This window comes from Pinus tabuliformis, chromosome X (assembly GCF_031772625.1).
Source record: "Pinus tabuliformis cultivar Carrire ecotype Pingquan chromosome X, CPIR1, whole genome shotgun sequence".
NCBI lineage: Eukaryota > Viridiplantae > Streptophyta > Pinopsida > Pinales > Pinaceae > Pinus > Pinus tabuliformis.
In genome coordinates, this window is record NC_142308.1 from 1,030,633,546 (window position 1) to 1,030,660,923 (window position 27,378).

At 31.7% G+C, this 27,378-nt stretch overlaps 1 protein-coding gene across 2 annotated transcripts; it reads left to right on the forward strand.

The window, feature by feature from the left end:
• Positions 1-1,638: 1,638 nt before the first annotated feature.
• LOC149143275 (ABC transporter G family member 39-like) lies at positions 1,639-23,335 on the forward strand. Of its 2 annotated transcripts, none has more exons than XM_089453340.1 (19): positions 1,639-1,659; positions 1,814-1,867; positions 1,955-2,045; positions 2,437-2,738; positions 2,893-3,174; positions 14,134-14,450; positions 14,532-14,692; positions 14,962-15,068; positions 15,161-15,335; positions 16,600-16,740; positions 16,846-16,946; positions 17,051-17,383; positions 19,002-19,292; positions 19,370-19,453; positions 19,575-19,708; positions 19,793-20,020; positions 20,148-20,319; positions 22,257-22,511; positions 23,066-23,335. In XM_089453340.1, the coding sequence occupies exons 1-19, from the start codon at positions 1,654-1,656 to the stop codon at positions 23,333-23,335; spliced, it is 3,504 nt and encodes a 1,167-aa protein (XP_089309466.1). In that variant the 5' UTR covers positions 1,639-1,653. The 2 variants fall into 2 exon arrangements, with proteins under 2 accessions (XP_089309466.1, XP_089309467.1); XM_089453341.1 differs by having other exon boundaries at positions 16,864-16,946.
• The last annotated feature ends 4,043 nt before the right edge of the window (positions 23,336-27,378 follow it).

Genomic DNA, 27,378 nt, shown 5'->3' on the forward strand with positions numbered 1-27,378 from the left:
TTATCAATTCATGCAATTAATTTCCTACTTTCCTTTTGAAATCATCAGATTGTCGATATTGTTTATTTGTATTGTTTTGTAAAAGGAAAAAAACGCTTCTGAATTTATATTAATAAAAACAGATAGTACATCTTACTTAGTTTTTCAATCTGTCTGTATTTAGATTTTTTTTCCCAGAAGTAAACGTATTTATTTTTTACTACTTAATCTTAAGGATCTTAGATAGTACATCTTACTTAGTTTTTCAATCTATCTGTATCTAGATTGTTTTTCCAGAAATAAACGTATTTATTTTTTACTACTTAATCTTAATTTAAAAAATATTACACATACTTAATATACCATTCCAGTAATACTTAATATATTATTTTATTATGAATTTAAAATATTTGATAATGCGGACTTTAGATGATTTATTATAATGCGGATTAGTTTGGAAATTCACTCTATATTAAATAACATTTACTTTATGATGTAAGTAGGTGAATGTAACAATACAAAAATTCTTAAAACCTATTGTCAGACTTACTACTAGAAATTTAAAACTAAACTAATTAATCTAATACATAATCTAATACATAATTTTATGTGCAATATTTATAATTAAATAATTTTAAAACATTTTTTATTATTTTCAGTATTATAAATTATACATTTCAATAATTTAAAATATTGGGAAAATGACATATTTCAATATTTAAAATACTGGGAAAATGACATATTTCAATATATAGCCGAGATTTTTTCTATTGAATTTTAAATATTGGGAAAATGATATATTTATTCAATAAATATTGGGAAAATAATATATTTCAATATATATAGCCCAGATTTTTTCTATTGAATTTTAAATAATCAAATATTTTTTGGGTACCAAATGAATTCAAATTCTAACTCAAATTTAGTAACTATGATCCAGATCCACAAATCCCACCATATATTTGTATTGTTTATCCTGGCTGAATTGCTGCAAACCGTTTGGACTTTTAAGAATTTGAACTTGTTTGGATTTTGCAGAATGACTTTGCTTTTGGGACCGCCAGGGTCAGGCAAAACAACTTTACTCTTGGCTTTGGCGGGCAAGCTCGATTCAGAATTAAGAGTGGGTTCGCTTTACCATCGTTTGATTCGGCAAAGTCCGATTGTTTTGACAATACAGTAGACCAAAGGCTAAAATTGGACGTTATTTTCAGGTAAACGGCTCTATGACATACAATGGGCACAGACTAGATGAGTTCGTGCCCCAGAGAACATCAGCTTACATTAGCCAGCATGATTTGCATATTGGTGAAATGACTGTGCGAGAAACTATGGACTTCTCTGGTCGATGTCAAGGGGTTGGAACCAGATATGGTATGCTCTTTGAAAATGATTACTAAAATAGAATATTGAACTGGTTTTGGTACAGCTCAAATAGAATATTGCATTGGTTTTGGTACAGTTCTATATTTATGTTGATGGGAAAATGTTAATTTAATGATAACCAAATTGCAGCCTTAAATCAAATAAATATTACTATTATACTGAAAAAGTGGAAATTTTTTTACGATTTTCACCAAGATTGATTGATCCATTCTTACAGACATGTTGGTCGAACTTTCGAGAAGAGAAAAACAAGCTGGCATCAAGCCTGATCCAGATATTGATGTTTTTATGAAGGTACGAAATCTGCTGGCTGTGGTCATATATTGTAAAAATCTGTTCGCCTCGGTCATATGTTGATTTTCTCTCGGAAAAAAAACGAATACTGTTATTCAAAAGATATATTTTCGTTTCTGTTTTCACTTCGTAATCGTCCAATCCCTTTTTGTAGGCGGCCGCTGTGGAGGGGCAAGAAACGAGCCTGGTCACAGATTACATACTTAAGGTAAGTGCATTTTTATGATTAAAAAAATGAAAAACTTGCAGCTGATTAATTAGCGGCAGGTTCTGATATCTCAAGCTTGCGGTGCAGATATTAGGGTTGGACATTTGTGCGGATACAATTGTTGGAGATGAGATGCACAGAGGGATTTCCGGGGGCCAGAGGAAACGTGTAACTACAGGTTTGTCTACTTATTTGAATAGAATATAGCATAATAACAGTATCTAAGTGTATTTTGATTAAAATTTTAATTTCAAAAGGTAGTGTTTTTAGACGTTATAATTTTTTTGGAGGGTGGTTTTTAGGGAAGAATGTTGGAATATATATTTTTTTATAGTGGAAATAGATTCAGTATTACTGAATTATTAAAAAATTTTAATACTTGGTAAGTGTAAACAAAATTTCCAAACATTTCAACAAAAATTTATTAAAATCTTATCATAATTTCCATTATTTTCCCGGCAAAATTGTAACATCATTAAACTGCTCCAATTCAAAATGTCCAAGATTCGGCTTAACAATTGTGCGGCAAAAGTCGGGATTTTTTTTAATGAAACAATTGGATGGTGTAGCTGAGATGCTGGTTGGTCCTGCCCGGGCTCTGTTCATGGACGAGATATCAACGGGGCTGGACAGCTCAACAACATATCAAATTGTGAAATGCTTACGCCAGAGTGTCCATGTCTTGGACGCGACGACATTCATTTCTCTGCTGCAACCAGCGCCGGAAACTTATGACCTCTTCGATGATATCGTCCTGCTCTCTGAGGGTCAGATTGTGTATCAGGGCCCTCGTGATAATGTACTCGAATTCTTTGAATCCATGGGTTTCAGGTGTCCTGAGCGCAAGGGTGTGGCAGATTTCTTGCAGGAAGTAAGTAAAGTGGCAATATCTACTAGTCTAGTCTATATTCCAGCTTTTTTTCCGTTGCGCTGTTAGCTGATCCGTATTGTATGCGATCGATTCTGATAGCGTTTGATTTGATCCGTATTGTGTCCGATCGATTCTGATAGTGTTTGATTTGCAGGTCACTTCGAAAAAAGATCAGCAACAATATTGGGCATTTAAGGATCAGCCGTATAGATTTGTACCCGTGAGGGAATTTGCTGAGGCATATCAGTCTTTTCATGTTGGACAGAAATTGGCCCAGGAGTTGTCAGTACCATACGATAAAAACAAGAGCCATCCGGCTGCGCTCACAACTTCCAAGTATGGCGTGAACAAGAAGGAACTTTTCAAGGCCTGTTTCTCCAGGGAATGGCTTCTCATGAGGAGAAATTCCTTCGTTTACGTCTTTAAAACGTCGCAGGTGCATGCTCTAACTTATCGAATTTTTTAATTTGAGTTATTTTTAGGGTGATTTTTTAGAAATTTTTTCTTTGTTTGTTTTGTTTTTCAATTTCAGTTTATTTAAAATCTGGTAAGAATTTATTGAAATCATAAGTTTCATAAGTAACCCCTGTATAATGAAAGTGCTCTAGAGATTTTTGAGGGTGGTGAATTCATATATACAGTCAAAAAAACCAGTTTAAATAATACAAAACAAAATTTCACCTCAAATTTATTTTTTCAGATGGCAGAAAACCCTAAAACCCTAAAAATAGATATTGAGAATGAGGACAAACGTTTTCCATTAAAAATTGTGATGTGACAGTGAGTCTCTAAAAAGTTCTCCAAAACTTAGGGTTACATACTTAACCTTTCAATTTATACCATGGTCACATAAATCTTAATAAACACTTAACTATAAATAATACATAAGGTGCATAAGTTGCATAACAATGGGTTAAAAAAAATTGACAACACATTCTTGATTCAATATGTTAGAGAATGCTTCAATCAGTGTCGAGTGTTAATTTTCTATTATGAGTCCCATGTATGTATCACCAAGATTAAATAGTAACTATATATTTTTTTTACATTTTAGCTAAGTAATATTCAATGTAACCATTTACAAATTCTCTTTTAATTTTTGATGGTAGATGGGTGTTACATACAATATTTCACTTTAACCCTACCCTCATATGTTATAATTCATTCAATATTTCCACTCACCTAAACGTTGGGAATATTGGATGGATGAATTATTATACAATGATGTGTGGGAGGAAATACTGAATACATGATAGTTCGAGTGAGAAATATAAATTATTTATCCAATATTACTTTTCATTTTCAACTTTATTTCCCTCAAGTATAATCAACTCAACCATATAATTAAATGACTAGTAAATATTGGTATCAATATTTTACATTATTAAAAAAAAGTCATAAAAATGAATAAAATTAGAACTTTGTTTTAAATTATTATTATTATTTTTATTAATATATATAAGTTAAATATATATTCCTTTAAAAAACATGTAACAAGATTCTTAAGCATGAAGATTCACTTCCACTTGATTATGAAAATTCTTAATATGTAAATAGATTTTGTTGCAATACCATGGGCCAATATTAAAGCTTTTCAATACCACATGCCCAAAAAACCATAGCTCATTTCATATGACACTTGTTCACATGAGTTTTTTTAAATTAATCAATTTAATTAAAAGGGAAAAATTTGCATAACTACTTTGGAGATAAATCCCAAGCTTTGATTTGTGGATACTACCAAGAATATTTTAGAATATTACATGGCGGTTAAATCCCTTTCATCCACATAAAATTATTGATAATTAAATTAAAATTTTTGAAGCATCGTTCCAAAATAGACTTGCTTATTGACATAATAATTTTCTCAATTGGATGAGTAGAAATATTGAGTGAATTATAATATATGAATGTAGGGGTGGTGAGATATTGGGTAAATTATTTATTTTCTCAATTGGATGGGTAGAAATATTGAGTAAATTATAATATATGAATGTAGGGGTAGTGAGATATGGGGTAAATTATTTACTCAATCTGAGGGTGAGGATGGAGTTGAGGGGTAATATTTTACCCAATATTTTTCAATGTGGGTGGAGTTGAGAAAATGGCGGCAATTATAATTTGATCAATATTTTCCTTCACCTCCATCCTCACCCTCCTTACCCAATATTTATCCTCATCCCAACCCTCACCCTTGTAATTTATACAATATTTCCCCTCATTCAATCCCCTTAAATATTAAGTAATGGACGGTGGGGATAGGGGAAATATGGGGTAAATTATTAGGTGGTGGTAGTGGGGAAATATTTTGTGAAAATTTTCCCCACTACCCCCACCTAATAATTTACCCACTATTTCCCCTCTACCCTCATATAATATAATTTATTCAATATTTCAACTCACCCTTACCTTCATAGATAATAATTTATCCAATATTTCTTGACACCCCATCCTACCCCTGCTCTTACCCTTACCCTACCTTGATATTTAATAATTTATCCAATGTTTCCCTTTTTCCCTAGCATGATTTCTTAGTTTTTACTCCGTCCGTGGTTAATTGGCCAATCATGGGTGAGGTGGGGGTGGATCAAAATATTGAGTAAATTATTATATCTAAGGTGGTGAATACTGAGTAAATTAATTAATTTTCCCCATATGATTACCTAATATTTCTTAGCACCTTCCACCTGTTAATTGACCCAATATTTGGCTCCACCCCAAGAGGAGGGTGAAGGTGGATATATATTTCCTTCCATCCCACTTTCATCTTCTTTACAAAATATTTCCCCAACCCAGACATTCATCCTCACCTTGGTTAAACATTAGCTATAGGGTGGAAGGTGGAGGGTGGAGGTATGGGAAAATATTTGGTATATTATAAAGTGCATAGGTGCAAGAAAATATTGGCCAAATTATACAGAGTCGGGGTAGAGGAAAATATTGTGTCAATATAATTTGCACAATATCCCCCATCCTCAATATTATCCACCTAATAATATACCCACTATTTTCTCTCTACCCTCATTCATGTATTATAATTTATTTTATAATTCACCTCACCTTCACCAACATATATAATAATTTACCTAATATTTCCCAATTACCCCACCCTCATCCTCACAAGTTTTTTACATTGTTTTCTCTTCTTGCTATTAACCCTTTCTCAAGGTGATTTTTATCATGTTTGCATTACCCCAGCCAAGGTTCTACAAAATTCTTGTTTATCCCTGGTAAAGTATTTTTTAAAATATCAGTTAGATTTTTGTAATGTTCATTTTCTCCATTTGTAATAACCCATCATTTAACACTTCATAGATCCAATGATATCCAACATCAATGTGCTTTTTCTTAAAATTATATGTCCATTTGTAATAACCCATCATTTAACACTTCATAGATCCAATGATATCCAATATCAATGTGCTTTGTCTTAGAATGATATGTTCACTTTTTCGCTAAATGAATAACACTATGACTATCACAATGCAACAAATATTTATCTCCTTTTATTCCCAACTCTCCTAAAAATCCTTGCATCCACAACATCTCTTTGCAAACTTCTATGGCTATGTTGTGGAGAGGACCACTACTAATATAGACATCCAATATACTGTTGCACCTATAAAAGTACATAAATAACTGGTGGTGGACTTTCTAGTATCCACATCTCCAACAAATAATTACTAGTACCCTTGAGATATCTCAAAATCCACGTAACTACTTTCCAATGTTGTTTGTTTGGATTTGCAAGGAACCAAGTCACATCTCCCACTGAATTTGCAATATCTGGATGAGTACATACTATGGCATACATCAAGCTACCAACAATTGAAGCATAAGGGATTTTACTTATTTCCTCCTTCTTCTTGCCACCATAAGGACACAAATCAACACTAAGTTTGAAGTTTGATGCTAGGGGTTTACAAACTAGTTTGACATCCTTAATAATGTACCTGTGTAACACCTTTTCAATATATTTTTCTTGCGACAACCACAACTTTTTGTTATTTATGTCATGTATAATCCTCATGCCCAATATTTGTTGTGTTGGACCTAAATATTTCATTGCAAATTGACTTCCCAAATCCTTCTTCAACCTACTAATCATGCTCTTATCATGTTCAACAATTAACATATCATCCACATACAACGGTAATATAATATACATTTCTTTGTCATACCTCTTGATGTAGGCACAATGATCAGTCTCAGGTCTTTTGAAGCCATGCTATAGCAAAAATGAGTCAAATTTATTGTACCATTAGCGAGATGTCTATTTCAACCCATAAAGTCTCTTCTTCGACTTGCAAACAATGTTCTCTTGACCTTTTACCTTCAATCCCTTTGTTGTTCCATATAAATTTACTCCTTCAATTCTCCATGAAGAAACATTTTCTTCACATCTAATTTTTCACATTCCAAGTTTAAAGCAGCAACAAGACCGTGAATAATTCTTATGGATGACATTTTAACAACATCTGAAAAATTATCTGTAAGGTCAATTCCCTCTTTTTGTGCAAATCCCTTCATCACCAGCCTTGGTTTGTATCTTTCCTTCTTCTCCTCATCCTCATGTTTAATCCTGTATACCCATTTTATTTGTAGGGAATGTCTTCCTTTTGGAATCTTCACTAACTCCCAATTTTTATTTTTCAACAAAGAGTCCATTTCTTACTCCATTGCTTTCTTCCACTTTTTTGCTAGTTTCCACTTCACAAGCTTCCTTGAAACAAATAGGTTCACCTTCATTAGTTAGTAGAATATTATTTGAGGGTGGATACCTTGGTGGGGGATTTTGAGGTCTATTAGACCTTTGAACCAACTATGGTGGTGTGATTTCCACTTCAATCTCTTGTAATGGATACGTCAAGTTTTTTTCTTCTCTTTGTCCATCCTTTTCATGAGTTTTTTGCCCAGATTATTCCAATGGTGGGATATTTTCTTGTTGTTCTATAAACCTTTCAACAATTTTCTTGACCTCCATTTCACTTGTAGACCTTTTATACATATCGGATTCATTAAATATTACATCCCTTATAACAATTTTGTGATTAACTGGATCCCATATACGTCAACCAAACTCACCATTTTCATATCCTAGAAAAACACATTTCCTTGATTTACAATCTAATTTATTTCTATGCTCTTTGGGAATATGCATGGATGCTTCACATCCAAAAAAAATAGGCGAGAATAATTTACTTCTTTATCGGTCCAAACTTCTTCAAGAATACCACTGTCTAGGATTGTAGAAGGTGAGTGATTGATGAGATAACAAGGTGTCCTTACTATTTCTGCCCACAAATGTTTTTCGAATTTGGAATTTGACAACATACTCCCCACCTTCTCCAGAATAGTGAGGTTCATCCTTTCTACAACACCATTCTGTTGGGGAGTACCAGTGATCTATAAAATGCCATGGATATTCCACTGGACATTTTGTCACAACAGATATAATATTACAGCTTATTAAACTTTAATATTTGTGGATTTAACTGTAATTAGTGCATGCATGCGAATATGAACTATGTAGAAAAATAGAGAATGGCAAAATAAGCGAACACACGCACAAAAGACATAAGATATGCTCTCTGGGAAACCCTTTTGGGAGAAAAACCTAGCTCGAAGGTGAGGTTTCTTCGCTCTCTTCGTTTTTTGAAAATATGGCTGCAAGTACAAAGAAGTAATACCAGTGGCCTGTGGGCTGCTACAATGCACAGATCCTCTCTGTGTTATCTACCTCCTATCTCTCATGGCTATATTTGCTCAACTGTGGAACAAAATGTTCTCTAAAGAATTGGAATGCCTCTTCCTCCTAGTGGCTAGGTTATAACACAACCTGATAGCCTACTAGTGGTTAAGTTTGACTACATCAACTCTTAACTAAAGTTACAAAATAGACTATTCTAGAACCTTACATCATGAACACATGGCTAACCCATTTTCCATGAATAATGGGGGTTGACGCGATATCCTCTCGAACTATAAGTGTGAAAAATGGAAGGTCAAATTTTGAGTGGCATAAATTTTTCATGCAAACTTCGATTGATGCTCTTCTTGTACCATTGGAAAGGTGTTTGTGTGTAGAATAACACGAAAAGGTGCTACACCAAAGTGGTAAATTTTTACCCCCAAAATAGGTGTTTGTGTGTAGAATAACACGAAAAGGTGCTACACCAAAGAGGTAAATTTTTACCCCCAAAATAGGTGTTTGATGACTCAAAACACTCTTGGAAGGTTTCAGACCTTGTTTCGCCAAACAAGGTCCTGCCGGTAAAAATGGTCATGTGAGATGATTCCTCCACTTTTTCCACTTCAAATGCATCAAGATGGATGAAAAAATATATAATGATCCCATTTGGATCAACTAGGCACATTCATTTCATGTTTAATTCCAAAATTATTACAATAATTCTTGAGTGCATTAGAGAAATACTTTCCACCATTATCTGTCCTCAAACACTTGAGTAACTTATTAGTCTCCATTTCATCAACAATATGAAATTTCTGAAATATCTCAAGCACATTACCTTTACTTTTCATATGGCAGGTCCAAATGTTCCTGGATGAATCACCTATGATGTAACAAAATATGAGGCTCCTCCTAAAGACTTAACATTCAACGTCCTAAACACATCTGAGTGTATTGATTCTAACAAATTCCTTTTTCTTTCATGATCACCTATCATAAAAAAACCCTTCTTTGCCTACCACAAATACAATTCTCACAAAGATCAAGTTCATAGCATTTCAAACCTGGAAGTAGATTTTTACCAATAAGAACATTTATGCCCTTTTCACTCATGTGGCCCAAGTGCTTATGCCATAAATCCACTGATTTTTCTTCTTTTGCATTAGCAACTCCATCTGATATCTATTTTGTTTCCCTCATTATTTACAATGTTCTTGTCGTCAATCCTTTAGCCAACACCAATGACCGTGAATTTTCAACCACCTTTCCCAAATTTTATGGATCAACCCTCATTATCCAATTGTCCCATAGAGATCAAACTCATACACATCTTTGGGACATGCCTAACCTATTTCATCTAAATACCCTTTCCATCCTTTGTCTTGATTCAGACATCTCCTAGTTTAGTAATATTACAAAAATTATTATTTCCTAAATGTACTCTACCATGATCAACTTCTTCATATGTAGAAAAATTATTTTTGAATGGGGTCACATTGTGAGATGCTCCAAAGTCAAGTGCCCAATCAATTCTACTGGTAGAAATACATAAATAGGATTCTTCTACTAAAAAAATAAATAAAATATCACTTTCAGAAGCTACAGTGGTATTCTCACCTTCATTTGCGCTGCTTGATTTTTTATTTTTGTTGATTAATTTTTGTTCCTTTTTCTCCTTTTATTCCTTCTTCCAAAACCAACAAACCATTTTCTTGTGTCCTACTCTTCCACAATGGGAACAAATCTCCCCATGATTCTTGATTTTGAACTACCTCTTGATTTTGAATGCCCCTATCTAACATGTTCAATTTTTGCTTCCACAACCAACTAAGACTACAGCTTGTCCTCCCAGGTTTTCTGCAATTTATTTGTGACACAAATCCTCCTTCATTAAATTTCTATTGACATCATCAAACTTCAAGGTCCCTGCAGGTGCTGACAACTACTATCAAATTAGCCCAACTATCTAGCATAAATCACAACAATAAGATGGCTCTAATCTCATCATCCAAAATAATTTTGACAGAGGCAAGTTGACTTGTGATTATATTAAACGCCTTCAAATTCTCTGCCATTGAAGCACCTTCCTTCATCTTGATATTTTACAACTTCTTCATCAAGAATACTTTGTTCAATGTTGTGTTTTTCTCATATAGATAATGCAGCTTTTTCCATATCCCTTCTCCTTTCTTCTCTCCAATGACATTAAAACATACATTTTTTTGCCAAATATTAATGAATTGTGGTGATGACCTTTTCGTCCAACTTATTCCAATCTTTGTCTATCATCTACGAGAGCTTCTTTGCTTCTCTATATTGGTCCTTTAAAATTAATATTTCCTCTACCTGTGCCTTCCATAAGGAAAATTTGCCCCATTTAATTTCTCCATATGACTTAATGTCGTTGTCTCCATGCTCATAACTCTCCCCGAAAATAACCTAGCATACACCAAAAATTAAAAGGAGTAACCTCACTATGATAGCATTTGTTAATAAAAGACATCTAAAAAATTTAACTCAAAAAATAAAAAATTTATTCATTGAAACAAGAATTAACTTAAAAACTTTACTGAGATACAAAACATCAGATTTAAGTGGAAAACCCTATTTGGGGAAAAAACACAGGGACATGGTTTTATAGATTTTTATTATCACAATGAAAATCATCTTAGATTTCACTCGCTTTCTCACCCACTATTCCCTTTTATTCACACCCATATATAAAAGTACTTCATTACAATACCATGGGCAATATCATGGGTTACGAATACCATGGGAACTAACAACTTCGACTTGATTTGGTCTCATGCCTAACAGGTTGGAGGGAAATATTGAGAAAATTATTATATATGAGGTCGGGGGTGGCGGGAAATACTCATGATTGGAATAAATTTTGGGTAAATTAATTTACTCATTATTTCACTCTACCCCCACCCTCATATATAATAATTTACCCAATATGAAAACCTTAGAGAAAAACAAATGGTTCGGAAATTTGGAAATACTCATGATTGGAATAAATTTTGGGTAAATTAATTTACTCATTATTTCACTCTACCCCCACCCTCATATATAATAATTTACCCAATATGAAAACCTTAGAGAAAAACAAATGGTTCAGAAATTTATTAAATTGGTCACACTAGAGTTGTTACTTCACGAATATACATCTAACCCAAATTGACAACTTCCTCAAATATCACCTAGTAGGATATATGATCTTCCAATGTTCATGTTTCATGTAGCTAGTCATATTTGATATAACTTTGTAAATGTACCCATTATTCTCACTCAACCAATGTATCAGATTCCACTTAATAAAGCCAACGAATGTTTAATGTGCATCTTGGCCTAATACAATTGGAATTAATCCATTAGTTTGACTTAGACTAAATGTGTCATGCCTAGCATATGTAATTGATTCACAACATAATCAATTCACTGATGAATTATTGGGAAGATCTGGAGTCCCTATGCACAACGGACGAGTCTAGTTATCCATTATCCCCATATATCAAGTTTAATTAACACACCCACATATCATTGGACTTCTCCAAGCTTACATTCATTTTTTAGCTTTAACATATCTGTACAATCTGATATTGCTCAATTACAATCCCCTGTTTGTTTATGTTTTGTCTCAGCAACTCTCCCAACACTCAATCCTCAACTCACATAGAGAGCAACCACAAAAGGCATGGTGGTAGTACCAGGGAATGCCACCCCTATTATTTCAAGGGTTTCTCCCAATTAACAATTTGCGATAAATGAACTACAAAATATCACCCATTTCCCCAAAATTATTTTCTACCTACAATATCTAAAAGATTGCCCATCTTTGAGTTAAGTAGAGTACCAATCATTAGATTAAACTTTGTAAAACATGAAGATTCAACATCTCATATGATACTTCCTGTAAGAAGGCTTCCTTTCAGAAGCCATGATTCAACAGATCTTAATAGACATCTCACAAAGCGTAAGTATGAATCATCCTCTCAGTGTGAGTTTTCCCTGGCTACTAAAAGCCCTAGTTTTGAAAGAAAACCTATGTTGAAAGATGAACACCTAGGCTAGCATATTGAATGTCAAGAGAAGATAGCCTCTCCAAAAGGTAATAATTTCATGAGATACACATTGCCTAGAAAAAGCAAGGAGTTGATCTTCATAAATATTTTCTTTAGAAAAAAGGCTTGCCCTTGGAATTTTTTTCCTAAAGTTTCTCCTTGAGGTTTACTATGAGAGTGGAGCGAAACACTGAGTAAATTATTACATATGAGGATGAGAATGGGTTGAAATGTTGAGTAAATTAATTTACCAATACTTCTCCCCAACATCTATGCTTTACCCAAAATCCTCCAATCCCCAACCCCATATATTATAATTTATAATACATGATGGTGAGAGCGAGGTATTACATATGAGGATGAGAATGGTTTGAAACGTTGAGTAAATTAATTTACCAATACTTCTCCCCAACATCTATGCTTTACCCAAAATCCTCCAATCCCCAACCCCATATATTATAATTTGTAATACATGATGGTGAGAGTAAGGTATTACTCCACAATCCTACCTGACACTCAACTTATTTTCCTCCTTTCCCTCCTGTATAATAATTTACCCAATATTTCTAGAATTGAGTAAATTATTATATATGAAAGTGAAGATAAGTAAAAATGTTGAATTAATTATAATATATATATATATATAAATAAAAAAATATATTTATCCAATATTTTCTTCTACTCCATCCTAACTTTACCGAATATTTCTCTCCCCATTCTCAACTTCATTTTTTTCTTCCCAATTCAACATATAACCATACCTTTAGGTAAGGTTTGAATGTAAAAATATGTAACAAGTCGGACCCTAAAATCACTCGAATAATGATTTATTATTCCTTCGGTCATTGCCTATATTGTGATAATAGAAATACATTTCCAATGGAAGATGATGCCAGCATTAGAATTTTTAAAGGTTGGAAAATAGGGCCAATTATTGTTCCAAGTCTATCGAACATGTGAATTCCCCACGGAAAGTGTCATGCTCTTACAATATATGATTGACAATGTCGAGAAAGGACTCTCTTAGGACATATGATTGTCAACCTTTAGGGTGGAATTCATAAATAAGATGGGTTTGTACATGTGTCATAAGGGGTTGATTCTATTTACCACCTTTAATTGTAGGTGTATTTAGATAGTATTACTCATGCATACATGGTTAGTTCAATAGTGTTACTAGGAGAAGCTCTGAATAATTAATAATGTTTACCCAAAACTGTTTGTTGTGATGGAGGAATTACATCAACATATTATGAATCTCATGAATATGATTATTTTAATTTTTAAATCTTTTAGATCTTAAATTTTTGTGATTTATATTATAAATAATAATGTTTTTTGATTAATTATATTATTAAAATTAGTTGATTTTTTGAATCAATTAATATAATTTATTTTTTTTCTTCAAAATAAGTCATATTAATTGGTTTGAAAAACTTTTATATCCAATTTTAATAATGTGATTAATTCTAAAAACATTTTTAATAATATGATTAATTCTAAAAACATTATTTCTTAATAATATGATTAATTCTAAAAACATTAAGTATGAAACAGTTACCACCATTTGAATTTGAATTTCACATGCTAGTAGCTAAGTAATCAAAGCCTTACTGATTTCTTTGAACGCGTTGAACAGCTCTCAGTGATGGCTTTCATCACGATGACAGTGTTTTTGCGGACCAAGATGCACCGTAACTCACCAAACGACGGGATAATTTATATGGGCGCTCTCTTCTTCGGCTTGATAACCTGCATGTTCAATGGATTTGCAGAACTTTCAATGACAATTCACAAGCTTCCTACATTTTACAAGCAAAGAGACCTCCTCTTTTTCCCTTCCTGGGCCTTCTCACTGCCCATTTGGGTGTTGAGGATTCCAATTTCAGTTGTGGAGGCTGCAATATGGGTTTTCTTAACTTATTATGTCATTGGCTTCGACCCTAATGTTGGAAGGTCAGCATCCTCGCAGCCATGAAAGCTTGCATCAATCTGCGCAGAACTCACAACTCACAAAACTTGGGTTTTGTTTTGTAGGTTCCTTCGCCAGTATCTGCTACTCTTCTCTGTACATCAGATGGCCCTTTCACTGTTTCGGTTCATCGCATCATTGGGTCGGGACATGATCGTAGCCAACACATTTGGTACCTTTGCACTCGTCATTATCTTGCTCCTCTGTGGATTTCTTCTCCCTCGAAGTGAGTAAACCATCGTTTTTTTAGTAAATGGTAGTCATTTTTATTTCGATTATACATTTCAAAATATAGAGAAATTCAAGATTATACATTTCAAAATATAGAGAAATTCAAAAATATATATTCAGAATATTCTCAAAATCTACCATCTAAATAAATTTCAACCGCGATCATAATCTATTATTTATAATTCTTACCTTATTTATAAATTCTGCCACTGTAACAGTTATTCATAATTATTGCATTGTTTATAAATCCTGCCACTGTAACAGAGGACATCAAAGGCTGGTGGATATGGGGTTACTGGATATCTCCTCTCACGTATGGCCAGAATGCCCTCTCTGTGAACGAGTTCTTAGGTCACGTTTGGCACAAGGTAGTTTAGGCATTTCATGATCTTATCTGAAAGTGGATTTAATAGAAAATTGATGTGTTCGTTTCAAATCACTGATAACTTTTGTGTAATTGCAGCCGGTCTTGAGCGCCAACGGCACCAAATTGAGCGATAACACTATGGGTGTATATATTTTGAAGTCGATTGGAGTATTTCCACGTGGATACTGGTACTGGCTTGGTGTTGCAGCGCTGATTGGATACTCGTTTCTCTTCAATGTTCTCTTCACGCTCGCTCTAACGTACCTCAAACGTGAGACACTGTCCTGGCTAACATACTAGGCGTAACATTAAAAACAATGTAAAATTCTAGGCTTAATGATGAAAGCAATAATGGCTGCATTTTTATGTTGATCGTAAATTTAGGGAATATGTTGATTGCAAATTTGGAGAATATCTTATAATTTGATAATGGACAATCGGATAGTGGTTAATTGTTTGATTTTTTTTATTACATTTTTAATGGATGATGGATGGAAATTAAGAGTTTTAGGTTTTTTTTTTTTTTTTTATTTTTTTAGGTTTTTTTTTTTTTTTTCCTTCTTCTTTCTGGTTCCTTGCTAGTTATTTATTTTTGGGCCCCTTATTACTATCTAATTTGATTTTAAATAAGTAAGGAAATTCATTTTATTTTATTTTGATTTAGATTTTAATTTGATTTGATTTGATTTTTGATTGGTTGATGAATACATATTAATTTTATTAAATAATAATAGTAATTAATATTAAATAATGAAAAATAGAAATAACTTAATACATAAGAATAGGAATAGTTAGAAATTAGATTATTAATTTATTTTAATTTATTCTAGAATCTTATAATATTCTATTTTTTAATATTAAAATATTTGATGTGTTGGATCTTATTCTGAGGCATGACCCTAAGTTGTCAATATAATTGTTTCTGAAAAATTTTTAAGCCTCCAATCTGAAACTTTGAAGATTTTTTAAGCCTCCAATCTGAAACTTTTTTGATTATCAGATTTCGAGATATTCTAGAAATCTACAATTGACATAAGTTCAAAAAATTATCCAATAAAATTAAAATTTGATGATGAAATTTAGGAAGTTCAAAATAACTATTATGTAAGATCAAAATTTGATAATGGAATTTAAAAATAATAATAAAATCAATAATTATAAGCCAATTTCAAAAAAATTTCAAAATTTACAATTTAATAAAATAGCCGCATTAAATATACATCACTCATATATCAAATATTTTCTAATTCTTATATATCACAGATTTATGGTATACTTTCTAACATATATTACATTTTACTATTTGAATTGGAGGGTGCATATCTTAAAACTATATTATATTTCTTGTGGCGTTGTCTGTAAATTGATTTTGAACTTACTAGACTCTCTTTCTCGTTCTAAATCTGAGCTAAATTGTTAAAATTTAGATCAAGATTTTGAGTTTACATATGAACTCAATTCTCTGTTTTGCTGAATTCCAAGATTTAAGAAAATTTTGTATCAGTTTTAACATATTGAATGTATTAAATATACAGCTCTCGGCAAAGCCCAGGCCACGGTGACTGAAGACTCTTTGCAGGATCAGCAAGCCAATAGAACAGGGGAAATTAGGGCGGTTGAAATGATGCCTCGTCAGGGGTCTAGAGGGAAGTCCATTGCAGAAACTGCGTCTGAAGGTGGAAAGACGAAATTCAATTCTCTTTGAAAATTTATTTGCTACTCTTGATTGGTTATGAATTATTTTTTTGGTTATGAAGTATTTTTTGTGTAATGGGCTGCAGGGCGTGCTGCTTCCGGAGGGGTAAAGAAGGGCATGGTGCTTCCATTTGAACCCCTCGCTATAGCCTTCGACGATGTTTGTTACTTCGTCGATATGCCCCCCGTATGTTAAACACAGATTCTTCTTTCAATTAGTTTGTACATTTATTGTAGCAAAAACTAAACGTAGATTGAACTAAATGTCCTTGTTTACAACATGCTGTGCAGGAAATGAAGGAACAAGGCATTACAGAAAGCCGGCTACAGCTGCTGAGAAATGTAAGTGGAGCTTTCAGACCGGGTGTTCTTACAGCATTAGTGGGAGTTAGTGGGGCTGGAAAGACCACCATGATGGATGTATTGGCAGGAAGGAAAACAGGTGGATACATAGAGGGTAGCATCAGTATTTCTGGTTTTCCTAAAAATCAAGAAACCTTCGCTCGGATCTCGGGGTACTGTGAGCAAAATGACATTCATTCACCACAAGTAACAGTTCACGAATCCCTTATTTATTCGGCCTGGCTTCGTCTGGGAAGCGAAGTTGATGCACAAGCAAGGAAGGTTAGTAATCCTCTATGCGCCTGGTCTAACTAGGAGATAATTTCGCACGATGGTAATTTTGCAAAATTTTGATTGAGAAGTGTTTTAATTTAGATTTTGAAAATCTTGATTTAAAATTGTTTCAATTTAAATTTTGGAGTTAGAAATAGATTCAGTACTCTTAAAAATTTCAGGGCACCTAAAATTCTATAGTTTGACCGCTATAATCTAGATTTCCAAAGATTTCAACCTGCTTTTTCCCCAAAAGTCTAAAGAAATAGGTATAAATTTGTGGCTACTAATAAATTCAGACTTAAAACAATAAACACAATTTTTTTCTATTCAATCCGAGTAAAGGAAAACATGCAATATAAACACATGCAATAACATGCAACAATTCAATCACAATGAATACAATATTTTTACTTGAAACCCAACTGGGAAAAATGTCTCCTCTGTTTTACATTAAATTAGATGAGATAGCCAAAAACATGCAATATAAACACATGCAATAACATGCAACAATTCAATCACAATGAACACAATATTTTTACTTGAAACCCAACTGGGAAAAATGTCTCCTCTGTTTTACATTAAATTAGATGAGATAGCCAAAATGAGATAGCCAAAAACATGCAATATAAACACATGCAATAACATGCAACAATTCAATCACAATGAACACAATATTATAAACACATGCAATAACATGCAACAATTCAATCACAATGAACACAATATTTTTACTTGAAAACCAACTGGGAAAAATGTCTCCTCTGTTTTACATTAAATTAGATGAGATAGCCAAAATAGTCCTCAACCTGTCTCCTATTTCCTTTCCTAATCCTTGAAGAAATTAGCCCCTAAAAAGTAGGAGAATTCCCTATTTCCTTGTGCAAATCCTAGAGAAATTGGCCACTTGCTCTAATCCAAAAAACCTGTAACTAGTATACAATTGACAATTACAATGTACCTTTTCCTCCCCTTCAAGTAGGAAATTCGAATTCTATGCATGACAAGGGATATTTTTAGTAAATTGATCAGTTAACTGAGAAATCAATGTGTTAACAACAATTACTACTACTAAACTGAACTCTTACTAACTCTACTATAGCTCAAATAACTGAATTTAACTAACTATAAGTCTATTGGATTCCTAGATCCTAACAATCAACTCATGCACAACTCTACTTCTTACTCACAACTTGAATTTACTGGAAATTATAATTTCTCTAAAGCACAATTCAAATGAAACATTTTCTTGCTATAATTTAACGAAACCTAGAAACCTATATTTGTTCATGTATATTTTCACTGTGATTGATCATGTTGCTAAGTTTATAGATAAATGTCGTTTGCAAGTTTTATGATATCCTAGGTTTCAATGTTGCTAAGTTTATAGATAAATGTCGTTTGCAAGTTTTATGATATGCTAGGTTTCAATTGGTCTCACCAGCTATCTTACTTACTTGAATCCCTGATAATCAGTAGTGAGGACACTTGAAAATGTACGGCATCATAAAATACACCACATTTATCCAAAATCTACATTTTCAAAGAAAACTGTGGTATATATATACTTATTCCCTGAATTTGTTCCTATGCTTTCAGTGGCTGAATTAAATTTGTTGGGATGCAGCTGTTCGTTGAAGAAGTAATGGAGCTAGTGGAGTTGAATTCTTTGAGAGATTCTATTGTTGGTCTTCCTGCAGTAACTGGTCTGTCAACAGAACAGCGTAAACGATTGACTATTGCAGTAGAACTTGTGGCCAATCCTTCTATAATATTTATGGACGAACCAACCTCAGGACTGGATGCCCGTGCTGCAGCCATAGTTATGAGGACAGTTAGAAATACCGTTGACACAGGGAGAACAGTTGTTTGTACAATCCATCAGCCTAGCATTGATATCTTTGAAGCCTTCGACGAGGTAATTTATAGTTAGGGGGTACAGCTCGTTGCACACCCAAAAAATTATCTTACTGACTCGGGCTCTGGATTTTGCAGCTATTCTTGATGAAAAGAGGAGGTCAGGTTATCTATGCTGGTCCATTGGGTCGTCACTCTCATAAACTAGTTGAATACTTCGAGGTATGTTAGAAAACTTAGCCACATAATTCCAACATAACTCATCATAAAGAGTTTTTTCAAAGCTCCTTATCAATCTCCTCCAAAAACGGAAAACGATCTTACTGTTAACTTTTAAATGCAGTCGGTTGATGGGGTGCCCAAGATAACTGAAGGGTACAATCCCGCTACATGGATGTTGGAGGTCTCTTCTGTGGCAGTTGAAAACCGTCTCGGAATCGATTTTGCTGACATTTATCGAAACTCAGAACTATACCAGTAAGCACCAGAAACAGTTATTTTATTTTTGAAGCTTTGACGTGAACACATGTGAATGGAACTTGACTCTTAGTTTGTTTGCAGGCGGAACAAAGCCCTCATAAAAGAATTGAGCACGCCCGCCCTAGGGGCAAAGGACCTTTACTTTCCCACGTTATATTCCCAGTCATTCTTATCACAGTGCAGCGCGTGCTTTTGGAAACAGAGGTTGTCTTACTGGCGTAATCCCCAGTATACTGCTGTGCGGTTCTTTTTTACGTTTGTTTGTGGCTTCATGTTCGGTACCATCTTTTGGCGTGCTGGTAATAAGAGGTCAGTGGCTGCATCTATGGAAAAATTTCCCCAAAAGTTTATCATTGGAGAGAAACATATTCTAATTTGAAGTGTTCAATCCGAAAAATAACATGTCACTTGGTGTGATGGCACTCTAATGGAACAGGAATCGGCAGTCTGATATATTAAACGCAATGGGCTCAATGTACGCGGCAGTATTATTCATCGGAGTAAACAATTCATCCTCGGTGCAACCTCTGGTCGAAATCGAAAGAACTGTTTTTTACAGAGAGAAGGCTGCCGGAATGTATTCTGCTTTACCTTACGCCTTTGCGCAGGTGAGCGCAGTAAATCATTTGTCCGATTGTCGTTACATTTTTCATTTTCAAGAATAACATGATCTTTGTCCGATTTTTCTTTTGTTTTCAGTGATACATTGAAAAGTTGCATTTCACAATTTACCTCCATGGATGTTGATTTTAAAACCTCTCCGTGAACCAAAAAAATGTCAAAATTACAGTACGATTTTATTAAACCGTAAAAACAGTGTCTAGGGTTTATAGGAGAGGAGGATATGGATTAATTTTGGAATATTTTGAAGATTTGGTTTGAGTGAATTTTAGATTTAATTTTTATTAGTTAGTATAGATTTATATTAGTTTAAATTTATCAAAGGTTTAGAGGGATCAAATTTTTGGAAGTTAAAATTTATTTAAGAATACAAAAGTTAGAAAGAAAAAGTTTACACACAGTTTTAATCTCTCTTCATTGTGAATAGATTTGAGGTAAAAAGGTCAATGCTGGTTATATATATATATATATATATATATGAATGTGTGTGAACTTCTTGCTTAATATAAAACATGATTCCACATCTTTTTCATTTTAAGCAATTCAGTGATAAAATCTTTTAACAATAAATCTAAGTTAGAAGGATCGATGTTGGTTTTATATATGTAAAAGCCATATGTCAAATCTTAATATAAAAAGAGTCCACATCTCTTTCATTTTAAGCAACATAGTAATAAAATATTTAGCAAAAGATTTTTTTTTAATAAGAACTTTTTACATTCAATTTCATTACCCCTATATATAATGTTGACACTCGTATTTTTGTTATTCCTTTTTTTTAATACTAATGTCAATTCTATATGAACCATCAATTGGATTGGATTTAGCTAACTCATACTGCAAAATTTAAAATATCAGCTTTTTACATTCAATTTCATTACCCCTATATATAATGTTGACACTGGTATTTTTGTTATTCCTTTCTTTTTTTGAATACTAATCTCAATTGTATATGAACCATCAATTGGATTTCACCTAAGTGGTGGTTTATAATAACAAATATTATCTTAAATGTCATGTAAAGTCTTATGTTGAATACGATAAGAATTACTTTATTTCTCTCTCTATATAACATTGATATAATTAATAACAAATATTATGTTAAATGTCATGTAAAATCTTATGTTGAATACGATAAGAATTACTTTATTTTTCTCTCTATATAAAATTGATATAATTATGTTTCACCTTTCTTTTTTGAATGCTAATGTCAATTCTATATGAACCATCAATTGGATTTAGCGAACTTTTTACATTCAATTTCATTACCCCTATATTTTTGTTATTCCTTTCTTTTTTGAATACTAATGTCAATTGTATATGAACCATCAATTGGATTTCACCTAAGTGACTTATAGAAACAAAAAAAACAAATATTATATTAAATGTCATGTAAAATCTATATAAAATTGATATAATTATGTTTCACTTTTCCTTCAGAGTAGTTTGTAATAGAAAATATTACTTTAAATGTTATGTGTAATCTTATGTTCAATATGGTAAGAATTACTTTATTTCTTTATAGATAAAATTAATGTAATTATGTTATTTAAAAAGACATTCAAATGTTTTATTTAGAATGAACATTAAAATATTTTTTTAATTACTATTAAAACATTTTTTTGTTATCAATATTTTTTTATATAATTATTATTTTATTTTTTAATATAAAATTTATTCAAAATCTGTCATTTATATAAAATAGGTATCAACATAAGTATCACCATATATGAGAAAATTTCGTTATATTTTAAGGTTAGGCTTTTTAAAATATTTAAATTTTGAAATTGGTTGATTCAAATTCATTAAATAAGAATTTTTTATTATATTTTAAAGTTATGCTTTTTCAAATATTTAAATTTTGAAATTGGTTGATTCAAATTCATTAAATAAATTCATGAAATTAACATACGTTTACTTTCAGGCTACCATAGAGATTCCGTACGTGTTCATCCAGTCCGCCATCTACAGCCTCATGGTGTATGCCATGATGGATTATCAATGGACGGCAGCCAAATTCTTCTGGTATCTCTTCTTTTCGTTCTTCACCTTCTTATATTTCACTTACTACGGAATGATGAACATGTCGTTGACGCCCAACCACCACATCTCTGCCATCGTTTCGTCGGCATTCTATCTGATATGGAACCTCTTCGCCGGCTTCTTGATTCCACGACCGGTAACATTATCTTTCCTTCAAACAGAATAGGAGAAAATAGAATAATTTATATTTATATTTATTGTTTTGATATTTTTAGGGTTGATAAGATAAATTTGATTTGGTCAGGTTATTGGTCGAACAGATTTAATATAATCATTCATATATGACTACTCATAAACTTAGGGATTTGTTTATAATGTGATTTTTTGGAGATTCCAGTGGAAGAAATTGAGGTTAAATTTTGATTTGTTGCAGTTAAAATGGTTTTTTAACTGCATATTTGGATTCAAGACCCTGAAAAACCCCTGGGGCGCTTTGATTGTGCAAAACTAGCTATCAAACTTGCTATTCCAATAAATTGCTGCTGAAAAAACCCACCCCAAAAGCTTCCAAAAAATCGCATTATAGACAACTGCTAAACTTAAAGCGCAAAAATCACCAATAACTTAACCTAATCAAATTTATTGTAACTACACTGATATTATTATAAATGAAGCAAGTTATTCGAGTGTTCTGATATTATTATAAATGAACCAAGTTATTCGATTGTTCTGATGTTTGTGTGTGTGCAGAAAATTCCCATATGGTGGAGATGGTATTACTGGGCATGCCCCGTGGCATGGACGCTGTATGGGCTTGTTGTATCGCAGTTCGGAGATTTGGATAATGAAATGGAACTGGCGGATGGTTCGAAGTTGCCCGTTAAGCAATTCGTGAAAGATTATTTCGGGTTCCATCATGACTTTTTGGGAGCAATAGCAGGTGTAAATGTAGGGTTTTGCGTGCTTTTTGTTTGTGTATTTGCACTGGGGGTCAAAAACTTGAATTTCCAACATCGCTAGATGGAGTATGGTAGATAGACTATGCCTTTCCAAAATCGCTAAATGGAGTATTGTGCATCGCACTTGGTTCAACATCTCAAGGTCATCCGATTGCCGAGGCATTAAATACTACACCCAATATCTCTCAAGGCCATGGAAGGGAGTTCCTCCTCTAACATATTTCAATGTATTTTCCAACCATATATTTTGTTTTGTTAGTCATTTATATAAATCCATAACCATGCTTTTTCGTTTGTAAAGAAAAAATTATCCTAAAAATGAGAATCTCAATGGCTTTACCCCCTTCGTTTAAATTGTGTTTAAATGAAAGTCTGACTCACTTTCTCCCCTTCGTTTCAATTGTGTTTGAATGGTTGGAAGGTCGTGCATGTCTTTCAGTCATCCGAAACATCGTTTGCCACTGTCCGGTAGTTTTTCCAAAGAGAGGGTTGCAGAGGTTAAAATACCTCATTAATTTTGGTAAGAGAGGTATCTCATATAAAAAAGTAATTGAGTCAAGTTGACTTAAGTGATAGTAGAATTTAGTGTGCAGTTATATGTCAAGTTATTTAAGGTGTTATTTTAGGCAAGCCTCCAGTTGAACTTTGTGAACTGGTTCATTGTATGATCAAGTTTTTGTGTGATCAAAAGAAGAGACTTTGTCACCTGGTTCATTGTATGATCAAGTTTTTGTGTGATCAAAAGAAGAACCATTGTATGATCAAGTTTTTGTGTGATCAAAAGAAGAACCATTGTATGATCAAGTTTTTGTGTGATCAAAAGAAGAACCTGGTTCATTGTAATAATCAAGTTTTTGTGTGATCAATAGAAGAGCCACAATTTGTGTGTTTTATGTGTGAAATCTATGTTATCTATGTTTTGACTTCTCTTCATTGTGTATGAAATCTATGTTTGGGCTCTTCTACCTTTCCAATCAAAGATTCATTGATAGAATAAGTCAAATATTTTATTGATTTATTTATTTTTATAAATTTAAAATTTTAGATATTGTGAAATTATAAAATAAAATTATTTCAAAGAATAATATATATGTGTTTATTTTGGAATAAGATTAGGAGAATTTCAATTTAATGATCAATAATTTTTAGTGGATCATATCCTAACTAAATTTATTTATAGATTGATATTAATAATTACAAATAAAGTTATAATTTAGTTATTTTTATGATTTATTTATTTATTTTGACAATGTATGATGTATTAATAATGAGATAACCATTTTGATGTCTACAACATTTACCAATCCTTTAATTTATATGACCATGCTACTTTACATTCATCTAGAATTCTAATTATACTAATAAGCATGTTTATTTTGGAATAAAGATTCTATAATTTCAATTTAATTATTAATAGTTATTAAGTGAATAATAGGGATTCAACTTCCTTAGAATATTCTAAAATACTTATACACATGAAAGACTCTAAAGTAGCTATGTTTTTCTTTTAGTTTTAATTACATTGTCATATCAACTAGTGTCAAATAAAATGAGTTATGATTTTTTTGGCATGTGGTATTAATAAGCCATTGTATATGCTAGAGTGATCAAAACTCTCAGGGTAATAATAAGGTAACATTTTTGATGTCTATAGAATTTACCAATCATTTAATTTATATGACCATGCTACTTTATATTCATTTATAATTCTAATTATACTAGTAAGCATCTTTATTTTGGAATAAAGATTTTATAATTTCAATTTAATTATTAATAGTTATTAGGTGGATAATAGGGATTCAACTTCCATAGAATATTCTAAAATATTTTTAGTAGTATACACATGAAAGATTCCAAAGTAGTTATGTTTTCATTTTAGTTTTAATTACATTAATTAATTAAATAAAATTTCATATCAATGAGTGTCATATGAAATGAGTTATAATTTTTTGGCATGTGGTATTAATAAGTCAATGTATAGGCCCATGATATTGTAATTAAGTCTATTTATAGATTACTAATGTCCATGGTTAAGAATATTGTTACATGATTTTTTAAATTGTATATATCTTTAACTTATATACCAACCTATATCCATCTTAAGTCTAGATGTATCAAGGGCTTAGAGTGATCAAAACTCTCACGGTGCAAATATTATATTTGATACCTAAAAGACTAAAAACTTGAGGAAAGGTTTGTATATAGAGAAATTTGATCTATCTCAACACTTTTAGATAGCATAACATAACATAACCTAGAGTCTAACTTATAGACAAAATGAACTTTTTCATTGGAATCAATTTCAAGCAAGATTGTGTTTTCATTGTTACTTAAAATACATTTTTGAATGCAGAAATGGATTAAGCACGGTAAAAAAGTTAAGGCACTCAAATTCTACTTATTAAACCAGTTAAACTTAAATATTTGATAGGTTTTGGTTAAAATATTTGATAGATACATTTTTGAATGCAGAAATGGATTAAGCACGGTAAAAAAGTTAAGGCACTCAAATTCTACTTATTAAACCACTTAAACTTAAATATTTGATAGGTTTTGGTTAAAATATTTGATAGATACATTTTATTTGATAGGTTTTGGTTAAAATATTTGATAGATACATTTTTGAATGCAGAAATGGATTAAGCACGGTAAAAAAGTTAAGGCACTCAAATTCTACTTATTAAACCACTTAAACTTAAATATTTGATAGGTTTTGGTTAAAATATTTGATAGATACATTTTATTTGATAGGTTTTGGTTAAAATATTTGATAGATACATTTTTGAATGCAGAAATGGATTAAGCACGGTAAAAAAGTTAAGGCACTCAAATTCTACTTATTAAACCACTTAAACTTAAATATTTGATAGGTTTTGGTTAAAATATTTGATAGATACATTTTTGAATGCAGAAATGGATTAAGCACGGTAAAAAACTTAAGGCACTCAAATTCTACTTATTAAACAACTTAAACATAAATATTTGATAGGTTTTGGTTAAAAAGTAAAAATGTCATTTGATCATTAATAATAATATTATTATATTAAATAAAGTTATAATTTAGTTAATTCTTATGATATTTTTAATTTTAACAATTTGTGATATATAATGAAATAAATATTTTTATGCTCATCATAATTTTTGTCTTTTAACATTTAATAACTATTTAATTTATATGACTAAATTAATTTATATAATTTTATATCTTTAAAATTTAATATATATTTTATATGTAGTAATGAAAAATTTAACACTTAAGATTTAACAATTAAGAGCTTTGAAAGTACAATTTGTGGAATTTCAATTAAGAGCTTTGAAAGTATGACGATTTGTGGAATTTTTGAGGTGCCACTCACATGATTGACATTATAATAACAATGGAAAATTGAAACAATAATAAAGTTTTGGGGATGTGTAAGAAAGTAATTTTTTTTGAACAAAAATATTAATTTATAGGATATGGTATTTTTTTTAATAATGTTTTTATTATTATTTAAAATATTATTTTTAAAATAAAAACATTTTTTAAAATTGAAATATAATTTATTTACTTATGTAGATGCACTATTTCAATAAATGATGGTTATATATATATATATATATATATATATATATATATTTATTTATTTATTGGTTGATTTTTAAATTTAAGTTTATAATTTTTTTTAATAATTTTTGAAGTAAATTTATAATTTAATTATAAATTATGGAAGTCAATTATTGCTTGAGATTTATTCACTCATCCTTATATTTATCAATCTAGTAATCACATATCTATACAAGATCACAATTTGGTTGAATAGAATTTTAGAATATAGGATCTAAATATTAATAAGAATTAATTGGGACAATCAGTCCAATCATACCACTAATTATACATTTGTCTATTAATTTGACCACTAATAATACATTTGTCTATTAATTTGACACTCCCCTTTAACGGAGAATTGTGTTTTCTACCACACCTAAATTATTCCACATACGTCAAATTTTTCTTTTCCAAAAAGCTTTGTGTCCAATCATACCACTAATAATACATTTGTCTATTAATTTGACCACTAATAATACATTTGTCTATTAATTTGACACTCCCCTTTAACGAAG